Genomic DNA, 22,944 nt, shown 5'->3' with positions numbered 1-22,944 from the left:
AGAGTAGACTAGACTAGACTAGAATGGAATAGTTATGCTATGTTATGCCTAGAGTTCTGTGTGACAAGCTATGACCTAGGTCTGAGGGGTGTGTCGTGGTTTAACGCCAGCTGGCAGCTAAGCACCACACAGCCGCTCGCTCACTCCCCCTTGGTGGGATGGGGGAGAGAATCGGAAGAGTAAAAGTGAGACAACTCATGGGTTGAGATAAATACAGTTTAATAGGTAAAGCAAAAGCCACGCGCACAAGCAAAGCAAAACAAGGAATTCATTCGCTGCTTCCCATGGGCAGGCAGGTCTTCAGCCTTCTCCAGGAAAGCAGGACTCCATCACGCGTAACGGTTACTTGGGAAGACAAAAGCTATCCCTCTGAACATCTCCCGCTTCCTCCTTCTTCCCCCAGCTTTATATGCTGAGCATGACGTCATATGGTGTGGAATATCCCTTTGGTCAGTTGGAGCCAGCTGTCCCGGCTGTGTCCCCTCCCAACTTCTTGTGCACCCCCAGCCTACTCGCTGGTGGGGTGGTGTGAGAAGCAGAAAAGGCCTTGACTCTGTGTAAGAGCTGCTCAGCAGTAATGAAAACATCCCTGTATTATCAACACTGTTTCCAGCACATATCCAAAACATAGCCCCATACTAGCTACTGTGAAGAGAATTAACTCTATCCCAGCCAAAACCAGCCCAGGGTCCATCCAGGAGAGCAGCTCTCTGCAGCGCAGGTCCCAGGCCCATCCAGGAGACAGGGGCAGAGACGGGCACACCTACAACATGGCTCAGGCAGGAACTGAAGGCCCCAGGCTGAGCTGAGACACGTCCCCTGGGCCCTTGGCAGGAGACAGTGGGGATGGGGGTCCCGGGGGAGACCAGTCCCAGCCACTGAGGCCTATGAGCACCCCCAGGACCCTGGCAGAAGTAGACTTGCACTGCTCATCTGCTCCCCTTCAGACATTTGTGGTTGGCCACTTGAAGACAAGTATTGGGCCAGATGGACCTTTGCTCTGAGGGAGTACTGTTGTTCTCAGGCTCCTGTGTTTTAGTATGTTTTTCCAAGGGAAACAGCTCAGGCATTTCTAAAACTGAGTACAAGGAGAAAAAAAAACACCCATGGGAAAATGAACAGGTATTGCTCACCTCAAAAAGATTTGCAACCATTTAGTTGAGGAGCACGTCCTGCTTCAGACTGAGGGCTTGATCTTTGAGCCTCGCTAGGGCCAGAGATGTGGGGTTTTGCCATCCTGTGGAAACCCAGCTCAACTGGATGAACATAGCAGACTTTCAAAACCCTCACTTCACACCTGCTTTTTGCAAATTTGTTCAGATGGTCAAATGATCTCGAGACGATCCACAGCTCTCACCCCCATCAGAAGGTACACGCCTCCTTCCCACAATGTGACAGAGCCAATGCCTAGGATGGGACATGACTGCCCATTCAATCCCTTCTGCTAGTGCAGGGCAGGGAAGAAAAGTCATCAGAGATTTCCTCAGGATGTACTGGCAGGGAAAGAAGGAGGTAGGAAGGAGGAGAGGAGAGGATAGGATAACAACGAGGTCACCCCTCAGCCTTCTCTTCAAAGTAGACAAACCCAGTGTCCTCAGCCACTCCTCATAATACTTCCAGCTCCTTCCCCAGCTTTGTTGCCCTTCTCGGGATGTATTCACGTACCTTAACATCCTTTTTAAATGGTGGGGCCCAGAACCACACACAATACTTGAGGTGAGGCCACACCAGTGCTAAATACAGCGGGATAATCACCACTTTTGACCAGCTGGTTATGCTGTGTTTGATGCACCCCAGGATGCAGTTTGCCCTCTTGGCTGCCAGGGCACACGGCTGACTCCTGTTGAGCCTCCTGTCAACCAGCACCCCCAGACCCCTTTCTGCAGGGCTGCTCTCCAGCCACTCCTCTCCCAGTTTAGACTTGTGCCCACCGTTACTCCATCCCAGGTGCAGAATCTGGCATTTGGTCTTGTTCAATTTTATGTCATTGGTGATTGCCCAATGCTCCAATCTATCCAGGTCCCTCTGCAAGGCCTCTTGGCCCTCGAGAGAGTCAGCAGCACCTCCCAGCTTAGTATCATCAGCAAACTTACTAACCGTGCGTTCAACTCCTGCATCCAGATCACTGATAAGAGGATTGAACAGAACTTGCCCTAGAATTGAGCCCTGAGGAACAGTACTGATGACTGGTCACCAGCCAGATGTAGCTGTGTTCACTACAATCCTTTGAGCCCTGCCGTTCAGTCAGTTCTTTGCCCAGCGCACCATCTACCTGCTTTTAGGGGTGTGAGATTTTTGAGGGATTGGGTTTTTCCCCTTCCCCTTCCCTTCCCTTCCCTTCCCTTCCCTTCCCTTCCCTTCCCTTCCCTTCCCTTCCCTTCCCTTCCCTTCCCTTCCCTTCCCTTCCCTTCCCTTCCCTTCCCTTCCCTTCCCTTCCCTTCCCTTCCCTTCCCTTCCCTTCCCTTCCCTTCCCTTCCCTTCCCTTCCCTTCCCTTCCCTTCCCTTCCCTCTCACTTCCCTTCCCTCTCACTTCCCTTCCCTCTCATTTCTCTTCACTTGTCTCTCACTTCACTTCTCTCTTCATCTGGCCTCTTAATTAGTGGACAAGTCTCTTCTGGAGAAGTGGAATGAAACCTTTGGCTCATTGAATTAATTGGTGATATTTTGTGTTCACTTTTGGTTTCTTTCTGCACCAAAATTTTGTTTGTGTGTGTTTGGAATTGTTCAGACAGTATGGAAGAAATGAATATGCATTGTCAGTTGTGAAAGTTGCAAACCTGCATTTGGAAATCTGCAAGCAGATGGATTTCTGCAGCTGCTCAGAAAGCAATGAAGTCAGTAGTCTTCATAAAGTTTCAGCATTTGGTTAATGGATTTCATCTTCTGTAGTAGATAACGTTAGAAGTTAAACAGTGAGAATAATCTGTCGTGTAGCAAATTTTAAAACTGAATATACATGTGTAAATATATATATGTCTGATCGGCAAGTAAAACTTCATAGACCTCTTGGATGTCACTATTTTAATTTGATCCATAGATAATTTAATGCTTTTCTGTTCACAGAGAACCCTGTGGAAATCAGAGGGCTGCCTGAATATAAAAGATGGTATAATTTGACTGTCTTGCTCAAGGAAATCAAATTTCTATTTGTTAAATATGGGAGAACCTAATAAAATAAATAGGAAAGTTGTTCAGAATTAAAGCGGGCACTTGAAGACCCCTAAGCAGTTGATTGCTAAAAGGTTTCCATTACAGTCAGTACTTTCACTTCAGTTACTTATTTTATTCCAGACGTCATCTTTTTATATTATGATGGAGAAATCCTTTAAAATTCTACATAAAATGTAGTCAAACAGCTAAGCGTCCAGCAAAGCTGCATGAAATGCATGTGTTCTTACCAATAGAAAAGATTATGTATGTGTAAAGAAGAGTCATTGATAGAGGCAAAAGTGCAGGCCCAGGCCAAGTATGCCAGAGATTACAGCAAGCTGTAATTGACTTTTGCAGTAATTGACTTGACCATACATGGAACCTTGTCTGATCCAGCGTAGTATTCTCTATAATCCTTAAATATCAGGCTGTCCCATGTGAATGGAGATGTTTCCTTGCAAATAAAATTTCTCATTGCTCTGGAAAGCAGTTAGCTTTGTTGTCATGGATGGCTTCTGTATATATTTGGAACCTCAGTAGGAGCAGAGATGGTATAACACATCTTTTCCCAGATAAGGATATAACAAAAACACTTAGCCATTCAATTCTGTTGGACCCAAGCTACGAAGTCCAATTATGCACAATCACAAATTTTTCAGCATCTCAGAAATATTATTTTAAAATATATCATTTCTACATAATGAAACATTAAATTTATTAATAGGTAGTGTTATATTTCTGAGTATTATTGGAGTAGATGGGACAGTATTTGTAAGTCCTCAGTGAAAAGGAAAGTAACATTAGACCTAGTAAAAAAGCATCTTCGTTTTCATGTATGCCACCCTCTTCTCCAAATTCTGTGGTGGTTTCTGTGCGTGGTCTGATTTCTGTATTGACGCATAAAAAGAGTATGTAGGAGAAACAGGTTTATGGAAATACACATTTTTCTGCTTTTCTTCTCCTGAATCCTATGACTACTGATGCTAGAAAGAATTTTCTGAAGGCAATAATCTGTTGGAAGCCAATGAGGCAGCTGGTACAACATGGGGGTTTGTTTCTGAGTGTTGTTTTTACACAGCACTGTCTTTGAGGTATATGACACTTAGGGTTCTACTTTCACAGGATACATACTGCAAGGATAGTTGGAGTTTCTGAAAATGATGATTTGTATTTCCTTAACAGAACCACTTGTATAAAAGCACTCTGTCCCTTCAAGTGGAAGTAGTGTCCCCTGCAGTGAGTTTGGGTGTTTTGAGGATGGTTGTGTAGGCCCTGAGATGAGAGGGAAAGAGAACGTCACATCCTTTGGTTACAAGGAAGTGAAAAATATCACATTCTAGAATTTCTGGAGGTTGAAAGTTCCTTGTCGGTCTAGCATGATCTTTATTCCTCATCCTTATAGTACTTTTAGTTTTGTCATTCAAAGAATTAAACTTGTGACCTTTACTAGTCATAAGTGTTTATGGGATATTTGTCTTTTCTCAGAACCAAGCTATGCCTTTTTCTGTAATTTAGCATAGCAAATTATGATTTCTCTCTTCTACCTTATGTTTCGATTGAGATAGAACTAGATCACAACATTCAGGAAAGGAAAAACTTTTAAACAGACTTTATTAAAGTTGCTGACTTTAATATGAAGTCTAACTGGCTTTTTCTTTTCTCCTAATGTCACTCTGTGCCACATTTCAAGCCACAGGTATGCTAAAAAGCTTTGTATAGAATGTGTTTTAAAATAATGCATGGCTGTTTTATGATAAATGAAATCATTAAAGCACTGTGATGTAATGTGGAGTTTTAAGTCATGCTTCATTTGAGAGATTAGAAATAAAGACATTCAAGACATCAAAATTCTTCTGTCAGTCACAATGTAACTAAACTTCATTCAGTTGTCTATCCTGTGACAACTAATGGCAGTGGTTTTTGAATTTTCTAATGAACAAGTGCTGAAATGTCAAATAACCAAGGAACATGATGTTACACTAAACTACATATGACAGTAATGTTTGTTCTTTAGTTAAGTGATACCTCAAGAAAACATGCTTAAGTTTACACGGCAATCTTCAAATGGGATTCTTAAGTTTAAATGCGGCTTATATGATTCAGAATAATGATGAAATTATTACAAACTATCAAGAGTGTGCATTAAAACTTTGAACTGTTAACTTCTCCAGTCTGGAGACACCTTTTGAAAGCAAAATGAAACAGACTCTTGGTTAGGAATGCAATTACCCAGATTTCTCTTTCTTAGTGTTCAGTTGCAAATAGCCAAAAAGCCAGTATCAAGAGGAAGCTACATTCTTGAAAATGGAACAGGGTACTTAATGAAAACATGTCTTTTTTAATTCTTCACACCAATCTTTTCAGGAGGTTGCTTAACATTCAGTTTATTGATGCAATAATTAGAAAGACTACTTCAGCGCACTATATTCCTTTTCCTGTCTGTCTAAGGAGAGGAGTTAGCATGACGTGAGGGAGGAGAGTGGAGGATGTTCTTGGGATAATTAAGTTGGATCAGTGAAGAGTATGTTGAGGATTCAAACACTCAAAAGCTGATGGGAGAAAGGTGAAGTTTGTTTAGTGGTAACAGCTGAGACCTGCATTAGTCTTCTTTCTGCTTCTTCAGCAAAGTAGAAATGAAAACTGACTGAACTTTTCAGTCAAGATAGTTCAGGAAATGGTTTCTTAAGGTTTAAGCTAACATAGTGAAAGCTTTGAAGATGCCTTTTCTTCAAGATATCCTTTCAAATAATTTTTTTAAACTGTGGTACTTTTTCCAGTGATTCTAGGAAGCCCTGTTTAGGATCATAGCTAAAGAATTGTGCTATGTTGTTTTGCAAAAGAAAAAATCAGGCAGTAGTTGATTTCTTTTAAGTGCATATGCTCCCATGATGTGCTAAAATGAACTGAAAGACACTTTAAGGGAGACGCATGGATTTGTTCTTTCCAGTTGTATAATACCAGGTTATATATGAGGCCACTCCCCAGAAGATAGAATCCGTTGTTGGATCTTCAATTATTGAACTGTAAAAAAAATTTCCAGCCCTTGCCCCTATTCTGTTCACTGTGCTGAAAACAATCATACTGTTAATTCTTTTATGTCCTTTGTTCTTGATTTTAATGTTCCTTAATCTAAACTGAACTGCAATTGCCATCTGTTAGACCAGGCACTTAAATGATCCGAGTCCTCCTTCATATGGCGGTACTGTGTCTCATTATTTATTGTTCCTTTCAATATATGATCATTTCTAAACTCTTGTTTCTATTAGCACCCTTATGAGGTCATTTTCTACATTAGGGCCCAAATCTGATTTAAGCTTTTCCCCCCAGGCACTGTTTTTCAGCATAGCAATGTTTTGTGTTGCTGCAGTCTTTTTTCTTTGAAGGCATGAGTGATCTGTATTCTGCTTCTCGAGATACTCTTGGCATTAGCTTTTTACATGCAACTGTGTTGAATGGTTTGAAATCATCTCTAGTAATCCAGAGAAGTCGTGCTCTGCTTATCACTTCAGTAATGTCCCTTCAGGTTTCTTACAAGTTGTGTTGGAACAGCCATTTCATTATCACTTCTCTGATAATAGTTGGTTCCCTGAAAACTTTATTTTGGTCACTTCTTTCCACTGCATCTTGTAAAGCATCTTTATCTACTATATGTTGATTTAAAATATTATAAACTTCTGTCATTCAATATGTAAGTTCACAAAATAAGTACAGTTTCCTTCTTGCTGAATTGTTATGAAAGAGACTACATAAATACAAGGGGAAGTATATAGTTTCATTGTCTCAGAAGACAATGTCTGTAAGTAAAAAGGAAAATATCCAGTCAGTAGTTGGTAATTAAATTTGAAGATTCATTGTTATCTTGATGAAGAAACAATGAAAGGAACAGTAGAAGGAGAAAATTACTGCAGGAATGGTTGAATTACGTTTTGCGATTGATCCTATTCCCCACTTAAATAGATTAAGAAACTCACTGGCTTTGATTTCAGTAGAATTCAGGCCATAAGAACACTCTTCATGTACTCTTTTTTTTTCTTCTGGATATTGGATTTTTCTGATCTAAGCCCCATTTTCTACATTAGTAAGATGAGAGCAATAGAATTCATATCACCAGAGTAACTTTACTGCAAAATTGACATTTGCAAATCTCAGGCGAGATTGTCAAAATACCCATTAACTTCAATCGAACCTACATTTTTCATTTTTATAAACCAACTGTAGCTCCTTTGAAGTCCATAGCAGAATTAGTTTCAAATTACTATATATAGTTTTAAACTTTTGTATATATACACACATAGAGAGAGATATAAAATACTCTTTTTGAGAAGCTCTGAGGGAGATGCTTCAAAACATATTGGTGCCCAGGGAATATCCCACACAGCCCATCTCCTTCCAGACACTTTTCCCTCCAGGGACAATTTCAGCCTCTGCCTTGGAGACAGAGCTCTTCCTCTTGGGACCCTGAGATACTTGCCTGCTTGAAAGACCTTTTGAGCATCCCTCTGGCCTCATTTTTGCTCTGGTCCTGGACTCTGTGTGCTGCTCCTGGGAACTACTGACAGCTCACCCTGCAGCCCCTTTCGAACACCCTGACTCCATAAGCGCTCTCCAGGTCTTCCCTCCCTGATCCCTGGCCACCATTTGGTGGTCTGGGTCCCCCTTCCAGCTCAGCCACCAAGTTTGTATCCCCAGCCACTGCAGCAGCTCTTGACTGATTCTGTATTAAAAAAAAAAAATCAGGAAGGAGGGAGAAGAGGGTACTGTCTCCTGTAATTTTTTTCCACATCACTTGTATACATCAGATCTTGTGTCTGCAACATTGCTGTAAAAAATGCTTGGTTTAATCACATTGCTAATGATTGTTGTGGTACCATCCCACACAATTCAACAGAAATCGAAATACCAACTACGTTCTTATCAGAAAATAAAATTGGAGATCTCATATTATGACATTATTATGATTGTCAATTTTTATCCTCCCTAGAAGACAGTCCACTTTCAAATGGGCTGTCTTGTATAGCTTCTTGAGTGATTTGTAGTGTAGCATATTGTAGAACACATTGCAGTAATCTAATTTGAAGTGACAAATGCACTGATGATGGTAAAAATCATGATGTCTAGTAAAGAGCTATCTCCAGGCTGCCATGTGTGAAGGAAACGCATAGGAATGCATGTTGATGCAATACAGTTGTCAAATAGTAGTTAGAAATACAATAGGGCCTGCAGGCATCAATTCTTAACAACAAATGCAGAGCACCCAGCAGCAGATGGAGATGGATATAATTTTTATTACATCCTGAAATGACTTCCCCCTGTCTTTGTCATAGGTATTGCCTTACATTTATGTTCACTGAGCTTTCAGCTAACTATCTCATCCTTCCATGTTACCTGAATGCTAAATATGCACTGCTGGTTTAAAGAAGACACAGATGAGAGGTAGCAGTGTAGTACTGGTCATCAGCACAGACCACTTATCCTCGCTTATCTTCCTAAAAGTTCATGCCGGGTACGTGTGCCAAACAGGAAGAGACTTGGGATAAAACTATTGTCAACCAGCAACACTTTGGGTAAAAAGTAATTAGCCACTATTGTGTTAGTGATCAAGAAGACAGCCATCTAGAAGAAATGCCATCAGCTTGAGGGTTAAAGTTTCTAGCCCATCCATTTTGCCTATGGCTGATGGACAGAGCACACCATGAACATTGGTGTGGACTTGCAGTCTTTCCTTTTGGACTTGTAAATAATGACAGTCATCAAAGGAATATGAATTATTTGATATGCTCAGGTTTTCTCAAAACCATCTTCTCTGAGGCTTCAACCAGGAACTAAGGTGTGGTTGAGTATGATGAAAGTAATCATACCGGATGACATTTATCAAGGCTGTCAGCCAAATTTTAGGTCATGAAAGAGTGTCCATTAAAAAAGCCACTGATCTATTTCATCAGACAGAGAGAGAGAGAGAATGATCGTTTCTGAGAAATAAAACTGTTTTCTGATTTCTTGAAAATATTTAATAAAATAATATCTTAAGAACATAAGCCCACTAATGCCAAAAAAGTAAAACTCTAATAGTGATAACTGTAACTGTGGATTAAAGTAAAAGGGAAAAAACATGTTCATACCTGTGGAATACATGCATTATGTTTTCTGAAGTTTATTTTCCAAACTTATTTCCAGTTAATTTTCATTACCAAAGATTACTTGATTTGCTTGTCAGAAGCAAGTTTTATTGCTTGAGTGAGCACCATGCAAATGAATGAGGAAAGTTCAATAACAGGAGAAACTGAGTATTTGGAAAATAGTCAGTGATATAGTGTTAAATACTATCACCACCATCACAAAATATGTTGAATATGAAGCGGGAAAAATCACTTATGTTAATATTTGATTTGATCATTTGAATAGCTGGTGATCAAGGAAATTTTAAAATTCATTTCATGTTTTATTAGTGAATCATTACTAATAATTATTATTTAATTATTTTATTAGTCAACCATTTCACTTTTTTTTAGTGAAAAACAACCAATAAGTGGGCAGGACTGTAAATAAGTCAATGCAATTGAAAGGTGTTTTCAGCAAAGTAAATTATGTCACTTTAATTTCCTTTTGAGGGAACATGAGGTGGTCATTTTCCTTTTTTTTTAAAAAAAGTAATTCTTAAATTAATGAACTTAGTCTCACTATAGTATCTGTGGGAGAGGAAGTGCTTCACCATAGACTAATGTATAGACTAAATTACAGGGAGCCTATTTTCTCTATAATTGTATCAAATTACAGTCTTAGCCGTTTGGATCTAATTAGATTGTTCTTAGTGAAAACCATTATGAATTCTATTAAGAATCTATGGCTACTGTGTTTCTGCATTCTATTCAAAGAAAATTAGGCTCCTCCTTCACTGCTAAAAACAAAATAATGGAAGAACCACTTTTTCATATCTGTTTTCCTGTACAACTGGAACACTCTATGTAACATTAAAAAAAGAGCTAAGAAGAAATGCATTTGAATGAAGAAGTGGTCTTCTGGAAGAGCCTTATCTTCCTGATGTGTTAGCAATTAGCTGGTGTTGGTACTCTGTTGGTACTTCAAATTTCTCTTACACCCTTTTCTGTAATATTATTGCATTTTTGTAATTTAAAGCATACTTACATTTCCTTTAAACATTAGCTTTTGATTTCCTGTTAATATGTCTGCGATAAAGAAATATGAGAATACTATAATTATCCCTAAATTATTAATAACTACTCTCAACATGAATTCATTTTAATATCATTTTTTATTTGAATAACAGAGGTCATAAGCACATAGAATATTTTATAGATGATGCTACTTAGCAGTATAATTGTTAAGTGATGTCTGCTCTTTATAGGTGTGTTTGGTTCTACAGAAGTCATACACACAGCTCTAACTGACAAATTGTCTCTAAACACTTGTGGTTAGAAATAGCCATATGTTATGCTTTCTTAAAATAATTGCCAGTGTATTAGGGGAATACTCATACCAATATTGTGGTGACTGTAATTGCCAGGAGTATATATCAAATTACAGTCAACTAGGACAGATTTTTCACTTTCGTGTACCTTAAATGAGATTTCTGTGTACTATTTACAGAAAATGTGGGATAGCTTTTCTTGCAGATTTTGATATATTAACTATGACTAGCACAGTCTGTTCTCAGCTACATGGGAATAATTCCATAAATGGTGATGATACAGGTATTTGAGATAGTATGAATTACCTGAGTTACTTTTTCTGTAAGGGAAGTTGGCTGCAAGCAGGTTACTAATTCAATCTTTCTGAAGAATGGTCTCAACTAACAAGCAGTTTCTGAGAAACTGGAACCATAAATTAAGAAGTTGGCATTATTTTCAAGCTATAAATGTCTAGCTGATTTCCTTGGGAAGTATTATCACATTAACAAATAGTTAAGACTAAAAGGGAAAAAGCAGTTTGTAATCAGCATGCAATACATAAGGTTGAGATACCTGCCTGGCAGCTTTCTCCTTTAAGCCTTTCCAGACTTCTTAAGGCCAGCCCCAGTAGTATAACTGTATGAGATGCCAGAGTCTGTTGTTTGTGGGGAGGGGAGGTGGATTTTTGGCTGTGTCCGTGTTATACTGTCAATGTGTTTTTCCAGCCAAGGAAAGATCCCGTCGTTCCAGACTGCCTCAGTTCATGCCTCATGGCAGGGCTTTTTAGTTAAATCAGAAAAATGTGTGAAGAGTGTAAAATCCCCCACCCAGACAAGGAGCTTCCTTCCTGTACACCAGCCACAACTTTTCCTCCACACTCTCTCTGTGCCTGACCTACGGGCACAGATCTTTCAGCTTCCAGATTTTAGACAAGCCAGCTTGCTGAATGTCAAGGAAATGTCAGCCTCTATGTGTCCCTTGCTTCTGTCCTATGTGCAAAGTGAGTCTCACATAACTGATTTCAGGCTTGCCAGCGGGAGTGCGCTGTGCACCAGTAAGCCAGTGAATTTTTCCTTACTACTATCAAGTGCTCTTCAGTCATTTGAGCCAGTCTATCAACAAGTTAGTTGCAGGTGAAATGGGAGCCAGATTTCCTTCCAGTAACTGGCCAGGTATACCCTAATCAATCTCCCATCATCTTCTAGACAGCAGGAAGAGATTGAGATGCTTTTCTAGAAATGGTCATTGACTTTATGCACATATATGTATATTTATAAATAGATACATTAAAAGATGCAACAAACTTTTATCTATTAGTAGTACTTGTACTTCGACAGAAAAATCCTGAAGTGGTTCAGAGGATACGTTTGACTGACATAAAGACAACCTAGATCCATCCACGAGAACATTTCTATCTTCTTTCATACAGTGTGCCACAGTAAAGCCTGAAACTCCCTCACTGGGAGGGGAAGTGTCAGGGCTGCATTGGCTAGAATCCAGTACCCAAAAGGAATGCCCTTCACAGCTGCCTAACGCTACTCCTATTGCTAATGACATTACTATGGCTTCCTAATGGCTAGTCTAGGGGTCTTTGCTGCCACAGAAATCCAAGATAAGGCTCTAACTGGCCTAGTACATGCCTTACTAACACATTAGAGCTCTTACATGTACAGTGTTTTCTGCCAAAAATGAGACATTGGTCTCAGTGAACGTATAAACTATCTCAGTCCTTTCTTGAAAATGAATCTGCAGTAAACTTCCACCCCAGGCTCTCAACAAAACTGTGTGGTATTCTCTGTATAACTTGACAGGTGACAATTATAAATTTTTCCTTGGTACTTGGGAGTGGGATTAAAGCAATACAGAAATAAGAATTCCCCTTCTTCTTTTCCCCTGCTTTTTTTTTTAATTATTTTTTTTTCTTGGTGCAAGAATATAGAGTGTTTGATATAGAGCTTTGGACTAAGGATATGAATATTAAAATAATAACCATCTTGCATCACCTGCTGAATTTCATCTCATTTGGCTAGTGATGCATACTCCCTGTGGAGGATCCGTCTGCTTTGCTTACCTTATCTCCAAACATTTGATTAGAAAGACTTGCACCATATCAGTTACAAACACATGGGTCCACATGACTCCATGTAATCCAAAATAGCCTGACACTATGCAGTGAAAATTAAGACTGGAAAAGAAGGTGGAGTACAGAGTCCTGGAGATAAGAATAATCATAATCATAACATGGAAAGATAACTTTACTCTGGGTTGCACCCAAAACTCATCAGTGTATGTAAGCACATTTCTGTGAACTTCGTGAAGAAGTACTGAAGCACTTTTGAGTATGCCTCGGTTTATCAAAGTATTTTTCATGTAGTTCAAATACTGAAGCACGGTATTGGGCCACAAGTTTTGGAATGACTCAGAGATTTGCATTAACAGGTATGAGATTTACATAGATGAATTGAAAACATACTGCTATGTACTACATTTTATGGTTTTTATTGCTGTAAGACACATCTGTCAGGTGAATTAGTAGTCTCTGAAACTGCCAGATGATCTCCCTGGAGAATCCGTTTTTGTGATAAATTCAGCAAAGTTAGCAGCACGGCATGTTTTCGTCTCTGCATCTCTGGAAGGACGACTGTGGTCATTGGTGTTGCTCTACAGGAACAGCTGAACCGTCTGGGGCAACGGCCTGGCTGGCTCATCCAGGAAACAGGGCTTTTGTGCAAGCCAGTTCAAGGCACCAGAATAGATTCTTACAGATTTTTTTTAAAGTTCCGCATTTCCTATTCCAATTCCAAGACACGTTGCTTTGACTTGTCCCTCAGTAGTAGAAGTATATAAAACAGCAGAAAGAAAATTTAAAAGAAAAACAGAAAAACAACTTAAAATGTGAAAGAACTATACATGATAAATATTAGTGAAAAAACCTGAACTTCTAGGAAGCTTTGTGGTAATATGCTAAAGGATAATCTATAGAAAAAAGATAATTTTCTGGGGTTTATTTGCTGTCAGTCTTTCATAGTAACACAGAGGAGGATTGACCTATTTCAATCCTTGGCTATTTGAGATGGACACTATGAGTAGAAAGTATCAGCTGAGATAGTGTTTTTTTGCACTGGTAGCTAGTCAACTTGAATTTAAAAGTTCTTCACACCTAAGTGATAGAATAGTATTCTTACAGGAACACAGTATCACTAATATTAACTGAATCTTCATTGTCTTAATTCTGAAACTGTATCTCTTTCTCATATAATATATTTTTCATTTTGGTTCTGTGGAATGTCCCTCTAAGAAAAAGTAATAGTTGGTCTATAACAGGAGAATTTTTGTGCCTTTTCTTTATTTCCTTTCTAATCTACCTTCCAACTTCCACAAATCTTCCAACAAGAGCAGTGTGGAGTGTGTTGTTTGATTATTATGATATCTCATTTTAAATCTCCTCTGGTAACTACTGACAAATGGCACACAGTAACACTTCTAGTGACTCGCTGTTCAGTACTTTAAAGCAGTATAATGTATACAGAGCCTGTTGTAGGCTGGATATTACATACTTTTTGCATGTGCACTAGTCTGTGGGAAGTGTTGAGATTCAGCCAATGCTGCTATATTTCTTATCACCAAAATGAGGTTGTCCTTCCCCTTCCTTTTGTCTTTTCACAACTAAACAGAAGCTTTTGTATTTCCATTGTCTTCTACTTCAATTATTTCTTACGTTGATATCCGTACCATAACCACAGTCAATGAGGTCATATGGTGCTGCTATTGTAAAATATTCAGGTCTCAATAAGCAGTAATTTTGGTTTACCCTAGGAACACAGCTTGGGTAAAAATGTGGAAACCTTGATAAACTGCAGTGTTTTCAGTATTAATCACTAAATGGTGTAATCACATAAGAATCTGGTGTATCCCTGTTGTTACAGTACTGCAAAGCAGCGTTGCTCTCCAGCCCACACCAACTTACCATGCACAGTGAATTTTCCTCACATAGAAACCTTGAATCTTTAGTACATCAGCCTTGTGTCCTTCCAATCAATTTCTGATCAAAGCTAATCCTTATTAGTTGCATGTCGATATCAGCATCAGTTGTTCAAGGAAGTCTCCTCACACAGTATATTGGTTATCAAAACTACAAAGATAATCAGGGTTTCTTCCTTTCATCAGTTCATAGTTGTTGGAACTATGTTCTCACATGATGACTTTTCATGTGCAATGCCCTTGTTCCCCAGTACCCCCTCAAAAAATATCTTGCAGAACATTTTTATCTTTTGTCAAAGGCCTAGATTTATTTTAATTCAGTTCCACTCTCTGTCTTTTACCAATTCTTGTCTTGTCTTTTTCTCCTCTCTTTCAGAGGATAAAGTATGGACAACTGTGTACCATGATCTGCAAATGCAGACTTCTGTGGGAGGCAACAGCCTGGAGAAGTTATCTGTACTGCAGCTCAACTACAGTGCAACGATGGACCAGATTTCTGCCATTACCAGTAGTGCTGAATACTGCGAGCAGTTTATCTCCTATTCTTGCAAGATGTCCCGACTGCTGAATACACCAGGTAGGCTGAGAATAGGATATCAATTAAATACAGTGTTAAACAACTTTATCTGAACAATTCAACAGGAATTGCTGTTAGAGCTGTCCATTCAGTGAACATACTTCTTTGTTCTCCTTCATTAAAGTTCACAGAGGTAAATAATTGAAAATACAGAAGAAACTATTTTCTTAGAAAATTTTGCCTGTTTGCTTACTACTAAAATGAATTTTGTTGCACCACAAATCTGTGTGTTCTCTCAGATCTGTTGCTCCTTAAAGCAGGAGGCTTTTGGTAAACAGGGTAACTGAGAGTTTAATCAATAGAGGCATTGAAATATTGCTTTGAACTTTATCCTGGTTTTCTGGTTGTCAGTTTTCATATGCTACAGTCAGCAAGGGCACTGGCTGAATGAGTGTTGGAATTTTCCAATATCTCTGGAAGAGTTTCTTAAACACAGAGTATTTGTGGGTAATCAGATGCCTTACACATTGTAGAGATTCGCATGGTCAGTAATGTGGTTGTATGAGAAATATGATATGCTATTACCTACAAGGAGATTCATTATAAGTTTCTCCTTTTGCTGTGTAGCTTTACTGGAAGAGAACAGTCCTAGTACTGCTTGCTATACGTGCCTCCTCAACAAGTCTTACCTGTAACTGATAAAGACAAAAGTATTAGTTGTTCCAGAACCAGTAAAACAGCACATAAAGAAGGAATTCAGTTTTAGAAACTCTTTTAATATGCACCTAGTACTTTATCTATGCTCTAATTGTGTACGATAGCATGTGATGTTAAAGAAATCTTTAATGGTACTTAACGAGGACTGGGTTATAAGTGGAAACACATAACACATTTTCGTGATTGTGAAATGAGTTCATTGTGATAGGAGCAATTAAAATACATTTCAGATGAAACTAATGGCTGGATGCTTACAGTGTTATACTTTAAGCTGCTTCCCCTCATGAATTTATTTTGGTATATTTTCTTATGGTGCTATAGATAAGGATTCATTTGGCATGCAAGTGCCTCTTATCCTTATTTCCATAAGCTTTCCGTTAGTTAATAGATACTGTAATGCTTGTTACTCCTCTCCCTCCTCCCTGCTGTTTTCGAACTATTTCTAATGCATGGTTTGTCTCTGTTGCTATTATTTTGCTTAATTTAGCATAGCACAGAGACTCTGCAAAGTGGAAAATTATTTCTCCTTTCTTGGGCCTTAATGTATGGGATCCTGAATCATGTTCGTAACTAGAAGTATTGTGATTAGATTCTGCTGATGGATACAAGCTCCCTGCTTGCATATGCTTCGGAAAAGTAGCATGTGGATGTATCTTTGGGCAGGCATTTAGAAGACGAATTTACTTAAGGATGAAGCTGGAGACAATGTGCATAGAAAGTTCATAGTTTACACAGAGTACAGTGTTAGATTCTCCTTCTTTAAATATATAAGACTATTATTTCAGGACCAAATTGTACTTGTTAATATATATTTATATTATAATAAAAGAAATATATACTGTAATTGCAGATGTTTGCCCTAGCTTCTAGATTTAAAAGAACAATTAAGCAGCACACCAAATAATAACTTACTAAAAATTTCTTTAAGGAATAATCAATTCCAGATATTTGCATTTTTAAGCTTCTTAGAAATGTTTGGGTGTATTTTGCAAATACCTCTTTCTTCACATTTTCACCTTTTATATGGAAAGATCAATTCTCTTAGAAACTCTTTATAAGCCAGTTTTTTGGTCTGGAAAGTGTTTCCAGAGATATTCTATGAGGTGGGGCTTTTTCCCTTTAAGTGAGAGAAAGAAACAACAAATGCAGATCATTTTAACCTAGACATTAACAAAAAAATCACACTGCAGTGTTTGTATAACACCTGTAATGGTTTTTACACATAGCACAGCAGTGAGTTGTGTGTTAGTGGGGAAGAGGACAATACATTTTCTTTCTAAGCTATGTCTTCTTGGCTTCAGTCTATGGCTTCTAAGCTGAAGAACTACTTTTTCATATCTTTCTCTGTTTCTTTTTCTTTTTTTTTTTTTTTTTGAGAATAGCCTTATTTGCTAAATATATTATGACACCTTGTCCCTCTCACAGCACAGCTCCAAGGACTCATGTGGCTTCTTTCACCACAGAGCTTTCTATATAAATCATTGCAGTATGTTGCCCACACAAGGAAATGAAAAAAAATCGACATTTTTTTATTCCTCAGGAAGTGGAATCCTGTTTGTATTGAAGCCAGTGGTAAAACCTCTATAGACTCCATGGGATGAGGATAGCATTTGTGGCCTTGGCCACAGGTGCTTTTCTCGGTCAGAACTTTTCCTTTACACTTTTCAGATGTTTAAATAACCACTTAGAATAGACTAGTCCTTTTGTTTTAAATTGCATCAAAGAGAACAGAGAAAATGGAGAAGACAGTGCAGCAAGTCAGCTTTTTCATCTTTTTGCCTCCTGTGGATCACATCACTTTACAACATGATTCCTTCTCAGGGAGAAATTACTCAGTTAACATATTTAAACAAATCAGGATTGAAGCTGTTTATTGATCTATTAATGACAAGTAATTAACTAGCCATCAGTGAACTATAGCTTTTGCTGCTCTTAGTTATGCATTTCCTGACAAGGTAAAGGCATATACAATTGCACTAATATATGTTCTGCTGCTAATATTAGCTTAAATAGGGGTTTTTTTATGCAGTGAAAACTGCATCAAAATGCTGTTTGAGGAAAACCTTCATATTAATAAACCTGTTTTGTTGTAGGGTTTTTTGGCTGCAGGCACAGTGGTCAAAGAATTCTCATTGTCACGTGCTTTGAGAGTGACACATGAAAAGCATTCTGTACAAACTAAGAATTCTCATTCTTCTGTTATGAGTTTTAGACTTTGAGTCTTTATTCCTCCATGTCTTTCTTTTGTTAATCACGGGCTTTCATCCAAGCAAAATAACATGTACATCCCAGAGAACAGATTAAAATCATTGCCAACAATAGGGATTGGGAGTGATTTTACAGGTCACAATGCCATTGCCTTTCCACTTATGTCTGAGGGAAGCTAGTAATAAGATGTTCCATGTAAATTAAATCATAAGTGATTTCTGAAAACATACCCGAAAACAGGAATCTCATAAGATTATAGAATAATTCAGGTTTGAAGGGACTGCAGAAGGTCATCTGGTCCAATTTTCTGCTCAAAGCTGGATGAACGGTCTTTGTCTAGTAGTAAGTAAAGACTATCTGGAAATGCAATTTTCCTTCATTACTGTTTTGGGTTTGGTTATTTCGTAATTTTGACTAAAAAAAAATTAGTCAAAATTACAAAACATTAGTCAAGATAGTTTGGTGACTTTCTTAAGAAAGCACAAAACCACACACCTCTGCTGAAGATACATCATGTTATCATAATAAACAATAAAACTATAGGTACATTGTAAATTTTTGGGAAAGCCATTTTCAAGCAGGGAGCCTGCAGTGGATGCAGTTGTCTCACTGTCTTTATGTCAATTAACTACATACTGAGGAGATCTGTGTTCGGTTCCTGACTCTGATACAGTTTTCCTCTATGACTTTAACAATTTTTTTTTTTTTTTTTAATTCAGTCAACATAAGGCTGATGCTTCTTATTGTCTATATTGTCTATTTAGATAATACGTTTTTTAGAACAGGAATTCCTTTGTGAATATGCAGTTAGCATGATAGAGGCTTGATCTTGACAATCCAAGTAACTATTACTGTTAATAAATGAATGAAGTGATAAGTCCATGGATCATAATTACAACTTAATAACAGTTTATATGTAAATTTGAAAAAGAAATAAACACCAGACTTTTCATTTTGTTTTGCTTTTTTACATTTACATTTCTCATATCCTCTTTTCTTCTTGTTTCCTTGGAAACTTCCATTTTGAGAAGATAATGATATGTTTAGTACTGAGAACATGCAGAAAGCTAGCTGTTTTCCGAGTTCTCGATGCCCATACACTTTCCAGTTAGTATGGGAGGAGGTAGGACATTTCCCTCATTTGCAAACAGGAACTTGGAGATAGAAGAAAGTTCTTTTGTGCCCACTGGTTAACAAGAAGGAAAAAGGGAATGCAGGATATAGAATCACTTTGCCAATAGGAAAGTTGAATCACAATAGGAAGAAGCTTCCCTTCTTTGCTGTAAGAAACAAAGTGATATAGAGGACAGTGATACAATATACTGACAGAATGCAGAATGTTAGTTAACAAAATTATATATCTTCATCCACATTTGTCATTAGACTTCTTAATAACACCTGCTTGTGACTTCCTTGGTATGAAATTCTCCATGGGCCACTGGTTTCAGCCTCTGAAATGGGGAGGGAACAGCATGCTGGTTCTGCCATTCTTCCCTTCACCCTGGGAATGAGACCCTGAAGGGAGGAGGGCTGCTGCGTTCACAGTATCTGTGAGTCTGTCATTTCCCAGAGCTGTAGGAGCTGTAAAAATAATCAGAGTGTGGGAGCTAAAAGCATAGATACAGAGAACAGAACAAGATCTGTTGGTGTTGTGTTCCAATTTTTATTCCTATTCACTGTGCCTGCAGGCAGCATACGAAAAGCATAAAGCAGAGTTACTGCAGTACATGAATTACTGTTTCATGCCTGTTTGTCTTTGGAGGAAATGAGACAGCAGCTTCATGAATTCAGGAGTTTAACAGGTGAAACAGAAAACTTAATTTGCTGTTTTGTTGTTTTAGTTACAGTAAAGCAATTGTAATAACAGTAGTAAATAAGATTTATGGGTAGACTGAGATAAAAACAAAGTTAAAAATCGCAATATGGTATTTTTCCTAAGTAGTCATCCAAATCAGAACTTAATATATAAACTTTCACATCGCTGGACATTAACTGATCTAGAATGCTAGTTGCAGATATAATTCCTGCTTAATAAGAGTTTTTCAAAAAGAGTCTGAGAGAGGAATGGGATTTCTGCAGTCCTACAGTGATGACGGAAGCTGCTCCAAAACTTGCTCAGGCTTCAATTCTCAATGTTCTTTCAGAAAACATGCCCGTAAGCTTTCATGTATCTTGTCCAACCTTCAGAAATTTATTGATTGATCCCTTCTTCTCTGTCAGTGTTCTAGAAAAGCTGATTTCAACTTCTAGTGATTTTTCAAGCACAAGGTTAACAGAAACAATGTCCTTTCTCCGCTCTGATCAACATGTCCTAGAAGTGGAAACCAACAGCTTTTGGAGATTTCTTTTTTCCTTAGTCGTTGTCATGTTGCTATAGAACTGAAGCAGACATTAATTCACAGGTTAAATGTCTCTCATGAAATACATATCAGTCCTCCTAGGTAAATGTTAGGTAGGTAAATGGTTAGTTGAGAGGTCATTTTTTTCCCAGTCCATTATTAATACACCCTTCTCTCATGTCATTGTTTCACTCCGCACCTTTGCTTGTCTCTTAGCAATTCCTTTGAGGTTTTTTGATACTGTGATCACTGAGTCTCTTAGTTTCACGTTATTGTCATCATACTTTTAGCTGGTGAACTATTTTTGCTAATTTTCCAAGTTATCTTTGCTGTTGTGTAGGAATTAGACTTAATCCAGTATCAATAAGTGAAAAAGGCTGCGTTTCTTCAGTGTTTGTTAGAAATAATAACAGCTGATAAGCGCTTTGTGAGGATTAGAAATCCTCTATGGAAAGTGTAACTGCAGTGCTGTAAGCCCTAGTTTCTTTGCTATGTCTTTTTAAGAAAAAGTGGTCCATTTGAGTTTTAACTTTGCAGTTATAGCAGAATGTTCCAACCAGGTTGTTTCTCATACCCACTCTCTCCGTAAATGTGCTTTGCCTATTACAGGAAAAGATTCACAATCTTTATTTCTTGAAAGAAAGATAGAGGAAGGCAATAATTACTCCTCTGTTTGTACTGAATCCTGTTTTATAAAAACTGTTCAAAACCATTCATGGTTATTGTTTTCACAGAAAGTCACAGATACTGCTTCTTCATGAACCCAGGTTGTTCTGGGGGAAAGTAATCTTTCTTGATGAATGACCAAAACAGATTATTTTATTAATTTCTCAGACAAAATGGATCTAGATGGTGTATCATTGTGTATCTTGACAAGAATTTCTCTTTCACACATATCCTAAATGCATTCACATTACTCTGAGTATTTTTTCTTATTCAAATATGCGGTAAAAATATCCACTGTTTCTTTTTTCATTCCCATTCCTGAGATGAATGTGTGTCATAAACAATTCTATGAAGAATCTAGCTAAAGATATGCAATTAAGAGAAGATGGTACTTTCCAGTGCATAAAACAAAAGGATCATCAGACAGAGCTCCATTCCTTACTGTGTTACAGGCTTCTCTTGGCCTTTTCTTCATTACCCTGTGTTGCCTTATAAGAAGACAAGTGTTCAACTATTATTGAAACGTTGCCTGCCCTGTTTTCATGGATGAGATGATACTGTTTAATTTCTTGAGGCTGTGACTTTTACCAGTTGTCTGAAGGTTATAGGTAGGCTTTCCTAAATTCTAACCCGAGCTTTCCCAGCTGACAGCCTGGGGCATTGAGCTGTCCCTTCTACGTTAGGTTTTACATTTGGAAAGCCTTTTCTGCTTCTCAGGAGCCTCTTTAAACAGTGTTTAGTTAATGTGTGGAGTTTGGAAGTACTGAAACTATGTATATAACAACCCTTATATCATACATGTTTTTCATAGTGAGTCCGTCAGATAAACCTCTGGAACACAGCAGAATGTATATGAACTTGTGAATGGATATGGTGTGATTACTAACATATGTGTGGCTATTTGAAGTATGAACAGCCCGAAAGACATCTTATTCCAGGAGTATGTTTGCGTATGGTTTTTTACTGCACTTTTTATGTATGTATGCATGCTTGATGTTATTTATCAAATCAGTCTATTAAAATGTTTTTCTGAATTGTCTCTGAAACTGAGTGCCTGAAATAGTTTCCCCTTTTCACCTTGTGAATAATTCTGCATACATTTTCCCTACTTTTCCACGTTTTCTCTATAATATAATCCATTCTTTCCATGAATCCCCTTCAATGATTTCATACTCTGCCTATATAAATTTGCTAATGTTAAAACAGTGTCACTTAGACCAGCCAATATGGCCTGAGTGTGTATGAGGACAGAGGTTTACTAAAGGTTAAAGGGAGTATGCAAAAAATACAACATATTTTAAAATCAGGTTCACGTAATGTCATTGCTATTATAATCTGGGGGAGGAGAGTGCATTGTCCCCTTGAACTTTTGTGCCTTTATGCGCTTGTGGCATCAGCCATACGTACCTGTAGATTTCCTTGTGGAAATCCATATACATACAGAAATTTATATAGAAGGAGATGGCCTCCAGATAATGATCACTTCTTAGAAGGAATTACTTCAACAAGTTCCTTTTTCAATTTATCTTTTTAAATATTTTGTTATGTGAGATTTGCTCAATGTGAGAAGATGAAAAAACTCAATTAATCTCTGATTTTCTGTAAGAGAGACAGATTTTACTGGCATATGGACAGTAACTTCTATTTTCAAGGAATTTGTGTGGCCAGCAAAAACGATTCATGATCATTTCCTTAGATTCTTGGAATAAGGAGTGGGAAAGATATTTCACTTGATTAATAGGAATTGGAATAAAAAATCAATAACCATGTTTTCTGGAAAAATGGATCTGCAGATTTAAAAAAAAAAAAAAAGAAAGGTTGCTTACCATATCTACTGGTGGAAATTAAACTTTGAATCTGGGCGTTTGTTGGCCAGTGCAATGATGAAGATAGAGCTGCTAACAAGATGCAGAAGATTGAAATGCAGTCCAGCATTTCAGAAGCAGCAGCTAAAGATGTG

The 22,944-nt window shown here is 38.0% G+C and overlaps 1 protein-coding gene across 1 annotated transcript in view; it reads left to right on the top strand.

Moving 5' to 3' along the window:
• Positions 1-22,944, top strand: part of CNTNAP2 (contactin associated protein 2) — a 1,225,394-nt gene that overhangs the window by 856,665 nt on the left and 345,785 nt on the right. The window contains exon 13 of the mRNA XM_076330744.1: positions 14,914-15,114. Coding sequence (XP_076186859.1) covers positions 14,914-15,114 — 201 coding nt within the window. The remainder of the gene's footprint in view (positions 1-14,913; positions 15,115-22,944) is intronic.

This window comes from Aptenodytes patagonicus, chromosome 2 (assembly GCF_965638725.1).
Source record: "Aptenodytes patagonicus chromosome 2, bAptPat1.pri.cur, whole genome shotgun sequence".
NCBI classification, from domain to species: domain Eukaryota; kingdom Metazoa; phylum Chordata; class Aves; order Sphenisciformes; family Spheniscidae; genus Aptenodytes; species Aptenodytes patagonicus.
This window is presented reverse-complemented; position numbering and strand designations above follow the sequence as displayed.